Source organism: Lygodium microphyllum, chromosome 13, assembly GCF_053477565.2.
Source record: "Lygodium microphyllum isolate KBCC chromosome 13, Lygodium_microphyllum_v1.1.10, whole genome shotgun sequence".
NCBI lineage: Eukaryota > Viridiplantae > Streptophyta > Polypodiopsida > Schizaeales > Lygodiaceae > Lygodium > Lygodium microphyllum.
In genome coordinates, this window is record NC_141147.1 from 111,635,577 (window position 1) to 111,653,333 (window position 17,757).

The following is a 17,757-nucleotide window of genomic DNA, read 5'->3' on the forward strand; positions in this document are numbered from 1 at the left end:
CTAAAACTAGAAGGGCTCTCATGGATTCAATCACTCATTGCCATGCTTTGGTGCTTAGTGCTATTATCCTTCAACCTAGCGATGTTGTGCTTGTCTAGTTCTTATAAGATTTTGAATATTTCATTAAGACGATAGAAAAATGCCAAATTAAGGGTATCAACGTACAATTAAAGGCCAAATTTGAGCTTAAGGATGAATCTAATCATGCCACTTTCTTGTAGGTGCTATAGGTAAAGAAAACTGAGACAATACTGGCCATACAAGATGTGAATGAATGAATGCTTCACAGAATGAATGTTCACAATATTTTTCAATTGCCAAGACATTCATCAAGCATTTTTCATCTATTGTGGGACAAGAGCCATAGTCACCAAATGGGTGTGTGGAGGCATTAAGCTTGATGTTGGCCCCAAGCACAAGATTGTCTTTGTCTTATAGCCTGCACTGTTGATGAGATTTTGTAATTCAGAAAGTGAAATACAAAAAATTGTAGGGAGATATGGCCTACCAATTAAATTCTATTGCACATTTTGGGAAGTCTATGGCAAAGATGTGTGTGACTTGCTAACCACTTCAAAAACGTTGGATTTTTGTCGGAGTACATCAATTATAAAATGATTACACTCGTTCCTAAATCCATTGAGACAAAATTTTGATTACATAGTGGAGGCTATTGATCATGTTGAATGCTACCTACAAGACAGTAGCCAAAGCCATTTCCCTAAGAATGAAGTTCCTACTGCCCAAAGTCCTCCACAGGATCGATAAAACTTTCCGTAGTATGGGAGCATATCCATGATGCCGTATTGAATTTGATATTTTCAATTGACCTTGCAATGAGGAATGATGGCCACATTATTCTAATAAACATGTACATGGATAAGGCCTAGGATAGAATTCGATGGGATTTCATCATTGCCACACTTAAGAAAGATGGGTTTTGGCTTACCATTTTACAAGAGGATCTTGGGATTACTCATGCATGCAACAACAACAACAAACAATGTAAATGACCTCGTCTCTCACTCTTTCAAATTGTAAGGATTAGTAAGACAAGGGTGCCTTATGGCCCTCGTAGGTTTGATCATACGTATTAAGAGGAGAGAAATGCTACTAATATCACTCTCCTTGGATAAAGAGGAGGTGAAGCAGTATGGATTCAAATAGATTGGGCTAGAATAAATTTCTAGATACCTTGGATATCTGATGGGCATTGGGGTCATAGAGAAGTAGAGATTCAAGCGGTTTTTGGATAAAGTAGAAAAGAAAACATAAGCATTTAGTAGATTTCTAGTGGGCCTTGGTGGCAATATTATAATTCTTAATGTTATTATTAACCAAGTGTTGTGTTTGTGGCAAAGGCAAACACATTTTCAAATGCATGTTGGTAGAAAATTGAGAAGGTAAGTTGTAACTTTGTTTGGAGCAATCATCAATAATGATAACTTACATCCAAGATTCAAATATCTAAAAATGAATTTGGTTCTTAAAGGTATTGTTGTTTTCCCCTTATGATATTGGATTGACAATTAATGCATATAGATGTTCTTTGGATTATCATAACTAAGAAATGGGTTCAGCTCACAAGGATAAACAAAGGAATAAATGAGATTGATGCAAGATAGAGTATTGACAAGGTGTGTACGACATGGTACAAAACTTTTCCTCTCTTAGATACTAGCTTACATATTGGAAGAAAGAGGTAGCTAAGAGTTGTTGGTAGATCTATTACAATTGCCTTTGGGTAGTTATTACATTTTCTTATATTTTATAGGGTAGGATCATGCTCTTAGTATCATAGGTTAGAAGACAAGTCAAGATGATTCTTGTAGTTGGAGTTTAAACTTTGAGGGATCTCAAAAGTTATCCACTATGGAATAATGGCATCAACTAATGATCCATTTTTCACATTGACTTTGGCAAATGAAGATGCTTGTAAAGTTGATGATAAGCATTTTGCTAGCCATGGTCACTAGCCTCCTTTGATTTTTAGTCAGAGCACACCATCCTCTTATACAAACTCATATGTTTCACAACACACACATGCATATAGAAGTTCAATGTTAGTGTTTCAAACAAAGAAAAATAAAAGTTATGGATGATATGTATATCTTAATGTGCATTATCCACATGCTAAAGTGAATATAAACTATCATAGTGCTAAATTGAACCTAAACTTTTACCAACATTGGAACTTTATAAAACTTTGAATCAAAAGTGACATTTTTGAAATTGTTTGTCATTTTTGTTAAGAGGAAGTGATAGCATATGCATTTAACATAACAAGATCATGTCTACAAGTACATGAATGCTTGAAAAAAAATCAAACATAAACATAATATACTGATGCCTTAAGATGTTGAATCCTTTGAGCATATAGGACATCCATGTTTCTTTGCTCCTAAAGGGAGTGGAAATGGAATATGAGTAATAATGCACAAGTATGGTAGTCTCATGAGATGGATACCTTACATGAGTATTGACAAAGAAAGATATATAAACACACCATGGGCATAGAGTAGAATTATTAAGCTAGCCTTTGAGGATATAAAATGGCCATGTTTCTTTACAACAAAAGTAAGTAGCACTAACAAGGATGGTCATATAGAAGAGGGCATTTTAATAACTAAGTAATTAGTTACTTTGAGCATATGTAAACATGGGTGTGTGTGTGTGGGTTTGTCAAACATATAGGCATGCACATATACACCATGAGTGTCTAGCTATAATGAGAGAGAGAGAGAGAGAGAGAGAGAGAGAGAGAGAGAGAGAGAGAGAGAGAGAGAGAGATCTTCTAGATGTGTATGATTTGTTATGATACTATGTGAACATTAAAAATTATATGTTAGGATCAACTAAAGAATGAGAGAGAGAGAGAGAGAGAGAGAGAGAGAGAGAGAGAGATCTTCTAGATGTGTATGATTTGTTATGATACTATGTGAACATTAAAAATTATATGTTAGAGAGAGAGAGAGAGAGAGAGAGAGAGAGAGAGAGAGAGAGAGAGAGAGAGAGAGAGAGAGAGAGAGAGAGAGAGAGAGAGAGAGAGAGAGATCTTCTAGATGTGTATGATTTGTTATGATACTATGTGAACATTAAAATTTTTATGTTAGGATCAACTAAAGGATGCATCTAAGACAAAGATGTATCCAAGAGTGTTGCACTAAATTGTTTGAAGATGTTATGAAAATGAATATATAGATAATACGAGTCCTTGACTAACATAAAACCTACATTCACTATCTAAGAATTTTTTATATTTAATTAACATTAAAAATGCATTATTGTGCACATAGCATGTTGTTTATTGCATGTTAAGTGTGTTGTTTGTTTTATTTTTTGTTGCTCACAAAAATGCGAAGTGAGAGAGGTGCAGCCTCGTGAGCTTTGCAAAGATAGGAATTGTGCAAAGCACAATTAGTGAGTCTAGTTAGCAATGCAAGCTAGGCTATCTATAAATGTTTCGTTCTTTATGTCATGTTAAAACTTTTTTGCAGTGCTAAAAGTATAATGATCTTACTACAATATGTGCAAGATCTTGAGGATGGATCTCAATTAATTTAGAGTCAAAATCAAGAGTTTTTATAGTTAAGTGTTTTGAAGTCTCTTTGAAGCATGACTCTTCTTCCCTAGTAACTTTAGCTCTGATTTGACCTAAGAAATCAATAGGAAGCTTCATAACATGCTGATGTGAACCTTGAATTATTGTAGAAATTAGTATATAAGTGCCACAATGTTGATAATTTTCCTTGACTCCATGTTTGCTCATCCAAAGCACTCTTGTCTCACCCAAAGTGATACTGAGATATTAAACCTAGCCTAGTCAATGGCCTTTTTTTTGAATAATCATCACCTCCTTACATTTCCAAAAACATGAGCAATGGACTTGACAAAACTCTTACAAACAAGGTCCATGACATGTGTAGGAGCATTGCCTTTTTGGTATTTACATCCTTTTGTCTTTTTGTCATTAGCATTCTTTTCTAAACTTAGACCACTTGAGTTGACTAGGGGCCGATTTTCAAAGAATAACGAGAGGAGAATCACCTTGTCACTGTATCTTTGAAATACCATATGCCTTAATGAACAATGCTAATGTGGAAATGTGTTTGTATTTCGATATAACATGTTTGGTGGAATGATTTTCTCAACTTTTAGAGAAGTGTGGCCTTATAACTCTGTGAAGAATTACATGTTTTGAAAAAGAAGACATTAGATTTCTTTTCAAAGTCCTCTCTCATCTAATAGCAACTTATAGTTTTGCTAACGGTTCTTGGAGCCTTTGGGGAGTATTTGTCATGTTAGAGATGCTTTGAGAAGAAGGTTTTAAGATTGTAGATATCAAAGATAGATTGGTGGATTGAAGAAGGCCTCCATAGTTGTTGGCTTGCTACGTCATTGCACAAGGTACTTAAAAAAAAGAACGAGTGCACTTCCTAGGGGGGATGTGTATACATTACCATGCAATATAGTGTGCAAGTGATGGTGGAATTGGGACATGGGTTGAACTAGCCTAAGGTGTTGTCCCACACTTGAGGACCCAGTTCGTGTAAAGGAAGGTGATGTGTGTGACTTAGGGAGATAGATCTATCTCAAAATGTCCTACCCTTGATGTGCCCTAAATTGTGAAGTGGGGTAGGGGCTAGGGTAGTCCCTAGGTGTAGTGGTTGTGACACTCGTAGAGTATAAATGGAGGGATTTTATTTGTTTTTTCTTTTCTTTTTCACTTCTTTTATATTGTCTTATTTTCTTTTTTATTCTTTTTTTCATTTCCCTTTTTGTTGATTACAAGGAAGCACTTAAGTGGCATCCCATTCATGGACAGGGCCAAGCTACATAGAGGCTTGAGGGATTTGCTTAGGAAAGCTATACTTTGCATATAGCCCTTCATGTTGATTCTTACATTGAGGGGTGTGGTGGAAGAAAAAGGGTGGTTGCACCCAGTAAACCTACTATTGCTCATATCTTCTAATAAGCTCATACAAAACACTAGCAAAAGGGTGGCTCTCATCATAAGGCAAGTCATTGCATAGCTATCTATCCCTACATTGATGTAAAAAAATATGGACCTAGTAAACCTACTATTGCTCATATGTTCTAATAAGCTCATATAAAATTCTAGCTTTGTTCTTCCACTCCTAAGCCGGGTGCTAGGTTTGGGTGCCTTAGCATGGAGTCCATGTTTAAGTGCTCTTCTCGCCAACTCTAACTTCCTTTTGAGTTCATAAATTGTCTCTTCCTCTCTTGTTTGAGTGACATTTTTAGTACCATATTCGAGAAGGATTTTTGCTACTCCGGTATCTCTATCTCCATAGCTTTAACTTTGCTTTCTACCATACTGTGTTTGCTTTTTGAATGTGACAGGCGATAAGCTAAGTCTTTAATCATGTTCTCATTCTTAACTTCCCCTCTTGCTCTCACTATAATGTATTCATCAATTCCTTCTGTCAATTTCAGTGCTCTACATATTCCCTTAGGATGGCCTAGTCATGGAGAGCTATGTTGTTGGTTATGCAGTTCCACCGTCTTTCTCCTTGCTTCTTGCTCACCTTGTGCCTTGGCCTCTTTTAGTTCTTTGGATCGCTATTCTCTTTATTGCTTCAAGCTTCTAACCTCTTCCTCAAAGTGTTGCATGTCCTGAGATGGGAGAGCACATTGTGCCTCTAAAGCAATGCAGCTCTCCCTTTCTTCATTATACAGGTCTTTTAGACTTTCTTCACCTTGTCTTGCCCTTAAGGCCTCTTTTAATACCATCACTTCATGAATTACTTTCATTGACTACCCCTTCTGTGGTTCCTTGCATTGGGATGATTGTTAGGGCCATGACTAGTGGGATTGCATTCATGGAGGTCTTCCCCTTTCCTTCCATCACTAGTATTTACTTAGCCTCTTCTAAAGCAGTACTTATGCTAGGAACATCCTCATGTGTGGGGCTCATCATGGCTAATGTAATGTGCCCTGTCCAAGCACGTTTTAGCGGTCCATCAAGAAATGAATCTAAGTGTCACCACCCAGTACTCCTAGGGAATGTTTCGAGGTTTCACCTTGGGTTTCCCAAGTCCTTGCAATAAAACGTTCACGGCCAAACCCACTAGGATCAACCTGAAATCTAGGTTCCTAGGGCTAAGGTCTCCTAACAGCATTCTAGCATCGAGTTTTGGACGTCCTACTTTACGCAAAGATACCTAATCCAAAGCAGATCCATATCGCACTTGGTCTAAAGAGAATGGAAAATGAGAGGGATGTGCTACTCAACCTCTTTGCTAGTAGGGCATAGTTCCATTCCGATCCCCTAAAATGGCATGAATCGGGTTCTAACTTAATAATATACCTAAATTTGAACGACAATAAATCCTTGTGAGAAGCCTCCCAGTTCTCTGGGACCACCCTGCCGTAGGACAGACCCGTCAGGGGTTCCGTCCACCTGCTTCCCTCAATAGGCATTCTTTACTTTTCTAATTAGGTCCTATCACATTTATGTGTGACATTTAAAATCAGCTTCCCTAATTAAACCTTTAGGGAATAGGGTTGGTTCGTGTAATTTACAACACAGACACAAAAACAAAGCAAGCAGACCTTTTGGCAAACAAGTTCCTTAATTTATCTTCAAGTTAATCTTTTTCTCCTACCCATACAATAAAATTATGTATCCCTTTTGTCCACAACAGAAGTACCTAGTCCAAATCACATGGCACCATAATTTCTATCCATTATCTAGAATAGGATCTTCCAACGCTCCAGACATTGGGCTCACGGCAATCTACAACTCCGTTCTGAATTTAGCAAGGGGTGTCTAGAGCTTCACTAATCCCAAGTGACGTAGGAGTGAGACAAACTTTCCATGGTCGGCCTTTTCACCACTCGACCTTCGGCCCATGAATTGAGCACTACCCTCTTGGGTTGAAATGCGGCGTGACCTTGGAGATGATCCAACTGCGCAAATATCCTTCCTTAATTAATTCAATTTAAGGGACAAGCATACTGAAGGAAATCAGACTAATATCAAGAAGACATTCATTTATTTCTTATTGCAATTTGTCATCAATGATCCTTGCCATGTATTTACCATCAAGCACCAGTACTTGGAATAATCATCGAAATCTTATCCTAACAATCAGTTTAATGCAAAAACATTTAGGACTTATTTGATCAATCCACAAACACAAAGGTATCTTTTTCCAAACATTATGGGAATAGTCGCGATAACCTTTCCAGTTCATATTTACTCTCCCCCTTGGAATTAGGGAGTGGTTCCATGTAAAACTTACTTAACACACCCTTCTTTCAACTAAGGCATATGTTAAGCTTTCAAACACTGTACAAGACATAAGTCCTAGTAGTCACTTACGTTAATCAATAACCCAGCCTTCTTCCCAACAAGTACAAAAGCATTGGGCCTTCTTTCCTTTGACTTAAGGTTTTCTAATCTTTGAGCTCTTTGCTTGCCCTAAGGTTGCTGTTGCATCTAACCCACACCGAATATGATTGATAAACATATTCGCTATCGCAAGGCATCATAGTTATAATCCTAATGATTATTGTTTGCACTAGCTACACATAACTTCAAGAACCCAATTAACTAATAGTTTGTGATATTATAGCGAGACTTTAATGCACGGTCAATTTGTGTACCATCGATGCATGTGTAATATAATCTTTCCCATGCATGCACCATCTATGTGCATAAACCTTAAGTAATCTTTATGTTCTTTATTTACCACATATGACTTCGTCGCGTAGCACTAGGATGCAAAGTATTTGAGTATATGGGTTTGTGTGAACCTCAATGTGCCATATGCATAAATCTATGCAAGGCCATCTATGGTTGCGGAAAGAACTAACCTACGATCTCCTATGAGTTCGTTAATTATCAAAAAAAAAAAATTCAAGCTCCTTGTTGAATTGAATTCATGCGCATACCCATGCCTCAATGAATAGCAGCAGAGATGGCAATTTGTACTTGGATATTCAGATATGAATTATCCATACCCAACGTTGTATTTGTATTTGCAAAAACGCCTTGTTCTGTGGCTCCATTGTTGGATGTGGGATTATTGTTGATGCGTGTCTCTCTTAGTTTGGGGCCACAATTGCAGCCTATAAATCACTATTTTCTCTTGTCAGAGAGATGGGGTGCCGGGGTGTTTCCTCTCGAAAGGGTTAGACTCGCGAGGAGATGCCAAGGAGAAAAGCAACACGTGTGGTCACCCTTTAAGGAGGGAAAGGGCTCCTTCTTCTTCTTCTTCTTCTTCTTCTTCTTCTTCTTCTTCTTCTCTTTCTCTCTCTCTCCCTCTCTCTTCCTCTCCCTATCTCTCTCTCTCTTCTTCTTCTTCTCCTCCTCCTCTCTCTCTCCCTCTCTTCTTCTCTTCTTCTTATTCTCCTCCTCTTCTTCTCCTCTCTCTCTCCCTCTTTTTCTTCTTCTTCTCCTTCTCTTCTTCTTTTTCTCTCTGTCTCCCTCTCTCTTCTTCTCCTCTCTCTCTCTCTCTCTCTCTCTCTCTCTCTCTCTCCCTCTTCTTCTTCTTTCTTTCTTCTCTCTCTCTTCTCTCCTCTTTCTTTCTCTTCCTCTCTCTCCTCCCAATGGCAAGGGGGGGCAAGAGGTAATGTCCCCCCACTTTACAATGGGGGGCGCTCCTTGGCCTCCCAGGTGGCCGCGGCCTCAATACGCCCACGGGGGGCTTGGCCACGTGGCCTTCCTCTTCCACTTCATCTTCCACATGGTTCTCTCCATCATCTCCTGCGTCTCCCTCATCACCTACTCCTTCCTCCACATTGCTACTGATGACATTGTCTTCTTCTCAGTTTCGTCTCCTTTGTCGTTTCCCCACCCATCACGTCAACTACTGCTCCCCCCCCTTGCCACTTGTTGGTGATGACAGGGGGAAAATGAAAAAGAAAATCGTTAATTTCATTATAAAAGGGGGGACATTTGTAATGATGGGACGTTACAACTAATTCCTGAGATCAAGAGGGTGGCAAAAGCTATATGCTCCTCCTCCTCTTGTCTTAGCCTTTCTTCCTCTTTATCTTGTCTCTTTTTGCATTCCTCTTTGATTTTCCTAGATTTCTCTTCAACCCTCTACAATTCTCTACTTTCTTCATTGGTGGATTTGATTATCCTGATAGGAATCTTTAGCATGATTCTTCTTCTTTCTCCTTGGCTTGATGGCTCTAAGCCCCCTATTCACTGGCCGTCCTTTCACTTGAGGTTTCTTACTATTGAGTGGGGTGGTCAACTTCTCTCTTCCTAGCAACTTGTTTTGCCTCCTCTTGTTGAACTTTGTTGAATTCTTCCTTCCCCAAATTCCTTGTTGAGAATGAAGTAGAAGGGCTCATTGGAGTGGGAGGGTGATGCTCTTCTTGGATTGGTGTTCATTCAAGGGTCTCCTTCACTACTTCTCTTTCCACCTCCCCCACAACTTCCTGTATTATGGTTGTTAGCACTCCTCCAGACCTTACAATTGATGCCCTGGATGTTGGTGTTTTCCTCTTTAACTCGGATGTTGTATTTGGAGACTCTTATTTTGTTGCCCTTGGAGCAGGTGCTAGCACCTTTGTGATGCTTGGATTGTTTTTCAGACATAAGCATTCCAATTTACCTCATCCAATGCATTTGTTGCAAGGATTTCAAGTAAGGGTACTCATATTCTATTCATAAGGGTGTTATATCTTTGAGTCAAGAAGAGGGTGTGGAGCACCTTTGCTTGCAGTCTGATGGTGGGCTCAGGAATATCAACCAAGATGATTCCATCATTCATGTAAACTTTCTTCTTATCTATTCCTAACAACCCATAGACATCTCTCTTTGACCTCTTCTCTAGCTTGTCCACTAAGCCCAAGGCCTTCTCCATGAGTTTCAGGCTAAGTTTGACTTCCACCCTCCTAGTGGCATCTCTCTGTCTGATTGTCACCATGTCACTATTCTTTTGGACATAATTTTTTTTCAAAAATCTAGTGCATTTTCTATTATCTATGTATTGGCCCACCTTCTCTATGTACTTAGAAAGATTGCACTATTCTATTATTTGTCTAACTACCTCTTTTGATGTCACCAACTCCTCTAGGTTATGGATGCTATGCTACTTCAGTTGGTTGAAGAAATGTGTCAATGGATAAGCCGTATTTGTTATATTCTTTCTCCAAGAATGGGAGCTTATTGGTTCTATCCTGTTGCCCTGCCATTTGGGTTCCTGTCACCACATAATAGCCCACACAATGAGTTCTCTTTGAAGGACATTTCTTGTATAAAAGGTAAAGTGATTAGAAAGAAACACTATCAGATGGTGAAATGAATAAATAAAGAAATGAAATTTTCCACATCAATCAATCCATACATTCCACGCAAGAACTTTATGGAGAATTTTTACTAAAAGAAGGAAATTCAATTCATCCTTTTCTTTTGAAGTTCAACTCCTCTTTTGATTTTTCATTCACCTTACACTTTACCCCCTCTTCCTTGGAAATGATGAAAAAAATCATTCCTAAGATTGTGGAAGTAAAGGTGTAAGGGCCTAAAGTGCCTCCTTGGTGTGCCTCACTATTTCTAGAGCCAATCATAAAGGTTGAATTATACTCTAATGTCACATGATAGTCCATATCCTGTGAATGAATGCCCACTTGTGTGATATAAGTCAATATGTCAGTCAAGAGGTCACTTAAGTCAATTTGGCTTGCAATGTAGAGTTCCTCCTCTCTGTTAGGATTCTATCCAAGTGTGCATGATATGGTCTTCTAATGGTCGATTTCTTATCATTGCTAATACCCTAAATGAAGTTGAGGCCACATATGTTTTGTCATACTCAAAAGTCTTGATGGCATGGCACTGCTCTACATTAGTCATGATTTGATAACCCTCTTGTTCCCATTGAATGCACATAGTATACCACTTGGGTAAGAAATTAGACTCAGATTCAACTACTCGTTAGAGCTTAGCAAGTTCCTACAATGGCATGGGAATTTTTCTTTTCTTGAAGGATATGATTAAGCATTGGCTTAAGACCTATTCTCCAAAAATTTCATTGTTTATCAACTCTTCTAAAATGGTGGAGTACTTTTTGAATATGAATTCATATTATTTCCAAGAACATAGAAAGGAATGTACCTCATTTGCTATGTGTTCGTCAAGTAGGCCTAGGTCCAAGCATTCATAACTTCTAGTAAACAATGTTAAAGTTGAGTCCAATCATCGGATGCATGTTACTAAGTCATCTTTTATGTCCATAGGGTGTCCATGGCCATGTTGGAAGCCAATTCAAGAATGGATAATCATTGCTACGACAGCTTAAGGCCTACTAGTGGCTTTGGTTCAATTGGACTAGATAGGTTGGTACGTGGTGTTTCTACTTTGATATTCTCATCAGATTTGGTGAGCATGGTTTGAGAAGTTGATTGGATTTGAATTTTGATTTGACACTTTGTTATCAAATTATGTAGTGGTGATTGCATCAGAGTTATTAGTGAATAGCACCCTGCCACAGCACAAATCGCGGCTAGATAGTTTTTCTTTACCAAGAACCATGCCTCAAAACACACAAGGGCATACAAGAAATCGATAGATGAAAACCATCCTCACCCTCTTCCTCTTCCTCACTCTCCATAGGATATTGCAAAGTAGCACAAGAGAGAAAGAAACAAGAATGAGAAATGAGAGTTATGCCAAATGAGGGAGAGAGGGAAATGAAGCGTGAGAGGAGAAGATAAAGGAAGAGAGAGGGTGTAACCACTTCAACCTCCCACCTCCTCAAATCACCCAACAAGCCTCTTCCTTTTCCTTTCTTAATATATAAAATTGAATTTGCATATATCTTGGCTAAGGTCTAAAGACCCTTCAATTTTTGGAATGGGACAAAAGGTGTTGACCTTCATTTTTCCTTCAACATTTTATAGTGTGAGCTTTGGACCCACATTAGGAGAAATATGGACTCTCTTTTTTGCCCCTTAAGGGGTTTCTCACACCTCTCTCTCTCTCTAAAAAGAGGTTCCAAAATTAGGAGAAATATGGACTCTCTTTTTTGCCCCTTGAGGGGTTTCTCACACCTCTCTCTCTCTAAAAAGAGATTCCAAAATAATATTATAATTACAATCAATCAAATCTCATATTTGTATTTTCAATAGATTTCACCTATGGTTTTATTCTCAAATTGTAGGATAATGTCACTTTTTCTCAAAATCTTCATAACTAAAAAGCCAATCATTAGTATATGACTCTTAATGCCCTCATGACTTTTCAACATGGAAAATAGATTAGAATCATTTTGATTTTTGCTTCTTAAAAGGGTGGAAGTTAAAAAATGATATAAAATGGCATACACATCATATTTTAAGATTTTTTTTAAACCCAGAGACACATTTTTGACTCGAGAGTTTCCTTATAAATTTTTGTTGTTTTTGGACAATTATATGCCTATTCCTGGGCATTTCTTCATTCTCTCTCAAAGCTCTAATTTTGTCCGAAATTTTGTGTACTCTTCTCCTTCCCTCCAAAATATGGTTTCTTGCATACGAATTCTTCTGAAGAAATACTCAGTACTATCTACAACACTCTCTACCCTGCTACAAGCAATCTTAGGAGTTACTGGAGCTTCTTCATTCACTTTTTTATTGGAACTTCCTCAGTGTGCCTTTGCTTTGTTTTTCCGGCATGGTGACATTGTCACATAAGATGGGGAGTGCATTGCATGGATGATGGGGTCTCCGGGGTTGGTGGTTGGGGCCTTTGTTTGTACCTAAAAAGAAAAGAATGTGCACTAGCTGGGGGTGTGTTACCTTTTTGTGTGGTGCATTGTGCTCATGCTAGTGGGATTGGGAGCAAGCCTTGGCATTGCCACTCATGTGAGGACTTAGTTTGTGCATAAGGGAGGTGCAGTGCGTGTAGCTTAGGGTGATAGGTCTAACCATAGGCAATTTTTACCTCCCTAGGTGTGCCCTACCTTTAATGTGCCCTAAGCATGAAGTGGGAGATCATGAGGTTAGGGGGTTAAGAACAAAGCTGGCCGACCGGGGCCATCAGACACACCTAACTTGAGGACCCCTAGATGCAGTGACTATGGTGGATGTGCAACTTGTGGTGGCAACCTGTGATTTCTTTTTCTTTTTCTTTCTCCTCTCTCTCTCTCTCTCTCTCTCTCTCTCTCTCTCTCTCTCTCTCTCTCTCCATAATAATAACAATAATAAAGTTACATAGTTGTGACAGAAGTTTAATCTTTGTCGTCATCAAAGTGAGGTGGAGAAGGGGGCTTAATAGATTTATTAAGGAATTGGCAGCTTTGGAGATACCCCTTGAGGTTTAGGTGGACTTGAAGGGTGGTAGTGGAGAGGAATGGATGATTGTAGCATGTGAAGTGGCTATCATTCATGTCCTCTAGAAGAGCTAAGCAAAATGAAGGCAATAGAGCAGCTCACATCATTAGTTGAGCCATTGCGCAACTATCTATAGCGTTAGGATCAAAATGAAGTACTGGGAGTCTGCACTCCTGCAGGGTGGAATCTTGCATAAGGAATATCATGAGCAATCTAAGGTAATTACTAGTAATAAAGGTGGGGTCAGGGCATGAAGACAATTTGTTATTGAATTGGATTAGGGTATCATACAAGTTTTCTGATGTGAAGACGAGGGCATCTTCATATGTAGTACAATGAGGGCTATAAGTTATAGGGAAGTCAAAGCGGCCATGGACACTGGAGTCAAAATCCACTCCGACCCTTCTAGGGTAGGGTGGCCTGATAATTGGTTCATTCCGCCTGAAGGGTTCAGTGTTGCAAAAGGCCATACAAGTGTCCAAGTTGGTGTCGCAGACCCTTCTTCTCTAGGTAGGTTGGCATTTGTAGCCAGGCACAGTCCTTGGTACTTCAAAAACTTTATTTTGCCAAAATTTGGCATCTTTAGTGGCCCATAAAGTGGGGCTTTGTGCTCTCTCCTCCAGCCACTTCTGCCCAAGCCTGCCTCCAATGTTAATCACCTCCTCCACCACCTTAATGGGTAAAGCCCTGCACAAGGCGGTAGGAATTGGAAGTTAAGGCCAAAGGTGCTCCTAATCGTTTCTTGCCTCTCCCAGATTACAAGTTCGGTGTGGAAGCTTGTTGGGGTGTCATCCGCACATGGTGGGATAGGTGCATGGGGTGCCCTCACTCCCACCACTCTTGATGGGTAAAGCCCTGCACAAGGCAGCAGGGAATTGGAAGTTAAGGCCAAAGGGGCTCCTGGTCGTTTCTTGCCTCTCCCAGATTACAAGTTCGGTGTGGAAGCTTGTTGGGGTGTCATCCGCACATGGTGGGATAGGTGCCTGGGGTGCCCTCACTCCCTAGGCATTCCATTTTCTCCTTGTCTCCTCCACCATTTGTTTCCTTCTTTCCCTCAGTGTTGCCTTTCTTTCTACGAAGGTGTCTGCATGTTGGTACTCTTCTGGTCATGAGGAAGGAGGTGGTGGGACCAGCTCCTCTTCATGTGATCCCATTCCAAAGTTCTCATCCATTTCTCTCTCCTGGATTGGCCCATGCTATTCTTCTTCGATGAACCCGAGTGCGTCCACTTCTTGTGAGGCTAGGCTTGCCAATAGGAGATAATGGCATTGCTCTTCCAGGCTAGGGCCAACTCCACTAGGTTGTGGTGGCATCTGTAGTCCTATTTTTAGTGCTCTATGAGCCAATCGCTGTTTCTTTTTTACTGTTTATATGGACTCTCCTTCCTCTGCCTGAGTGACGTCCAATAGGGTGTCTAGGAAGGCACGTTGCTGGGTTTGAAAGCTCACTTGGGCAACCATCACTCTGCTTTTAGCAAATATTCTTATTCATCTCTTCCAAGCCCTCACCTTGCCTATATGACAAGGCCACTATCAGCCTCCCACCTTTTCCATTTTTGTATAAGTTCTTCTTTTTCTTCTGTTAGGTGCTTCATCTCCTTTTCTAGTGTTGCTTGTTCCTCCCTTTGTCTTTGCATTCCACGCTTTGCTTCTTCTTCTTCTTTTTTTGTTCTTCTTGCTCTTGTACTCTCTATGCTTCCAACGTGGCGATCTCTTCCATGCTCTCTTGGAGTTTTCTCATTTGTGTTTCGAGCTCTGCCTGCTGTAGAACCAAGTGTTTGTATTCCCTTTGCATTGCGACCAGCTCCTGGTTCTCTTCCTCCAGTCTTTTTCACCACCATTCTTCATTATCTTCCTTGGCCCTCAGTTCTGCTTTTAGCGAGTGGATTTCTTTTTGTTGCAAGGCCAGTTGGCGGGTCTTCTCTAACTGGAAGGCATTGGACATTTCCTTTTCTATTTTAGCTTCACCACAGCCGCTCTCTTCTCCTCCTCTACCCTTTCTAACTGAGCATAGAGCTCCCTAATGTGCTTGTCCTAGTCAATGGGCTACGGATTCGTGTGTTGAGAATAGCAAATGATGCTTGATATATGTGCCCAAAAGAGGCTGGAAGATAGACATATGATGTACGCTCTAGGAAGAGATGACAAAATCCCATAAGCACAATGAGGAGAGTGGAATAGGCTAAAAGCTATATAAGCCTGTACTTGGCTCTTATTTCAAAAAATGGTACTATTAGTTTGAGTTACTCAAGACTGTCTTTATGAGTCCTAGCTAATCTATCTTGGAACCTAATTCACTCGAGTTACAATCCCTTATTTTGATAATGTATTGTGTATTTGCATCCACCATAGCTAGCTCTAGATCCGTGTTTCTCAACATTTGAGCTAGATAGCTAGTGGGTATAGCTTCCTAATATTTCCTTCTTTCTTGCATATTCTAAATCATCTGATTCTTCTCCTTATACAATCCTACTTCCCATCTCAATATCTCAAGCTTAAAAATTTCTTAGAGGCCTTCCCTTCACCACTCTTCTTTGTCTCATTAGGGTGCACCCCCACCTCAAGAATAAGATCGAAATCAACTACTACTCTTCAAGGTGGTTTTTGGTCTATTTTTTCCAAAACGTTGACTCTGGTTTGAGGCAAAACTATAAGCTATAATAGGAAGAGACAAAGAAGAAGTGATAGAGCTTGAGGATGTAAAGCTTGGCAACTTGCTTCTCTAAAAGTAATTGAAGAAGCACCTAAACATGGTAGGAGGGAGATTAGTGAGGCAAGAGGATGGAGTGTGGCTGGATTAGTAGAAACAAGTGAGCTCATCAGGCAGAGGGGTGACAACCCGAGCTGTTGATCAAGGGAGTGGCCAGGAGGACGCCTACGAGCAGAGCGGCCAATTGCTGTTGATGCTAGTTTGAGAAATCGGGTGCTTTTGTTGCCTTCTGCGCCATAGTCTACATCCTCCCGCCCGTGTCCAAGATTAGTAACCCAAGGGTTTTCTTTGACATCAACATTGGCAGGAAGCTTGAGGGCCATATTGAGATGGAGCTCTTTGTTGACACCACTCCCAAGATGACTAAGAATTTCCATGCTCTCTACACAAGAGAGAAGGGGGTGGGGAAGTCAAGCAAGACATTACATTTTAAGGGATCTAAGTTTCAGAGGGTGATCCCCAACTTCATGTGCCAGGGGGTGATTTCACCAAGGGTGATGGGATAGGTGGAGAGCCAATCTATGGGACCAAGTTTTCTGATGAGAACTTCTCAAGAAAGCACACTGGCCCTGGTATTCTATCCATGGCCAATGTAGGTCCTAACACCAATGGGTCACAAATCTGTATGTGCACAGTGCCAACTCCATGGCTTAATGGAAAGCATGTTTTCTTTGGAAAAGTGGGTCAAGGCATGGATGTTGTGCAAAAGATCGAAGGTGTTGGGTCCCCGAATGGAAGGACCAGCCAGCATGTGGTTGTTGAAGACTATGGCTAGCTGTAGCTTGTCTTTTTATGTCCCTTGATAAGTAATAAGGCTGGTGTTGGGTATTGCTTGGTATTTTGAGCTCTATTTAGGACTTTACTCTTGGCAAACTAAGGCAACTGCACAGAGGGAGCTACACTCTTTAGGAAAACTTAATGATTTGTCTACACCATGTGCAAATGTTCAATGCCCATAAAATCCTATATATTCCAAGATCTATGTAATGACAACCTATAGCAATATACCTATTTGTATCCATCTCAAACTCACTAAGAAAAAGAACCTCACAAAGAAAACTAGAACACAAGTCAAAGATGAAGAGTATGAAGAAAATGAGACCAAGAAGATTATGAAGAACAAGAAGATTGAAGACATCATCGAAGGGTGCCAAATAAGCACAAAGAAGATGAAGAAGTTACTTTCCACTACTGAAAACCAAAAAAAAAAACTCCTATAGTGGATCTTTATTTCCTGTAATGGATCTCGTTTCCCATAGTGGATGTAAAAACCCTTACCAAGATGTAAAGTTTCAATCCTTAACTTGACTAGGCTGCCAAAGAGCTAGTCTCCTGGTCCATGTTCACATGCAAGGGGGGGAAAAGCTAGCAAGGGTAGAGACTCATCATTTGAGGGGGGGTGTTGAGAATAGCAAGTGATGCTTGATATATGTGCCCAAAAGAGGCTGGAAGATAGACATATGATGTATGTTCTAGGAAGAGATGATAGAATCCCATAAGCACAATGAGGAGAGTGGAATAACCCAAAAGCTATATAAGCATGTACTTGGCTCTTGTTTCAAAAAATGGTACTATCAGTTTGAGTCACTCAAGGCTATCTTTATGAGTCCAAGCTAATCTATCTTGGAACCTAATTCACTTGAGTTACAATCCCTTATTCTGATAATGTATTGTGTGTTTGACTTGCATTGACCATAGCTAGCTAGCTCTAGATCCGTGTTTCTCAACACTGTGGTGGTAGCATCTATTCTT

General features: G+C 39.9%; 1 protein-coding gene across 1 annotated transcript; it reads left to right on the forward strand.

Annotated features, from left to right (window-relative positions):
• The first annotated feature begins 13,667 nt into the window (after positions 1–13,667).
• Positions 13,668–16,780, forward strand: LOC148027058 (peptidyl-prolyl cis-trans isomerase-like). Its single transcript, XM_087690377.1, has 3 exons — positions 13,668–13,806; positions 16,246–16,419; positions 16,482–16,780. The coding sequence occupies exons 1-3, from the start codon at positions 13,668–13,670 to the stop codon at positions 16,778–16,780; spliced, it is 612 nt and encodes a 203-aa protein (XP_087546503.1).
• Positions 16,781–17,757: the final 977 nt, after the last annotated feature.

What these genes read in the sequence shown, in the direction of transcription:
- LOC148027058 (XM_087690377.1), top strand. Translation starts at nt 13,668, where the DNA reads ATGGACACTGGAGTCAAAATCCACTCCGACCCTTCTAGGGTAGGGTGG. An exon ending in CGCAGACCCTTCTTCTCTAG is followed by an intron (nt 13,807 to 16,245) that starts GTAGGTTGGCAT and finishes TCTGCGCCATAG; the next exon opens with TCTACATCCTCCCGCCCGTG. An exon ending in GAAGGGGGTGGGGAAGTCAA is followed by an intron (nt 16,420 to 16,481) that starts GCAAGACATTAC and finishes TTCATGTGCCAG; the next exon opens with GGGGTGATTTCACCAAGGGT.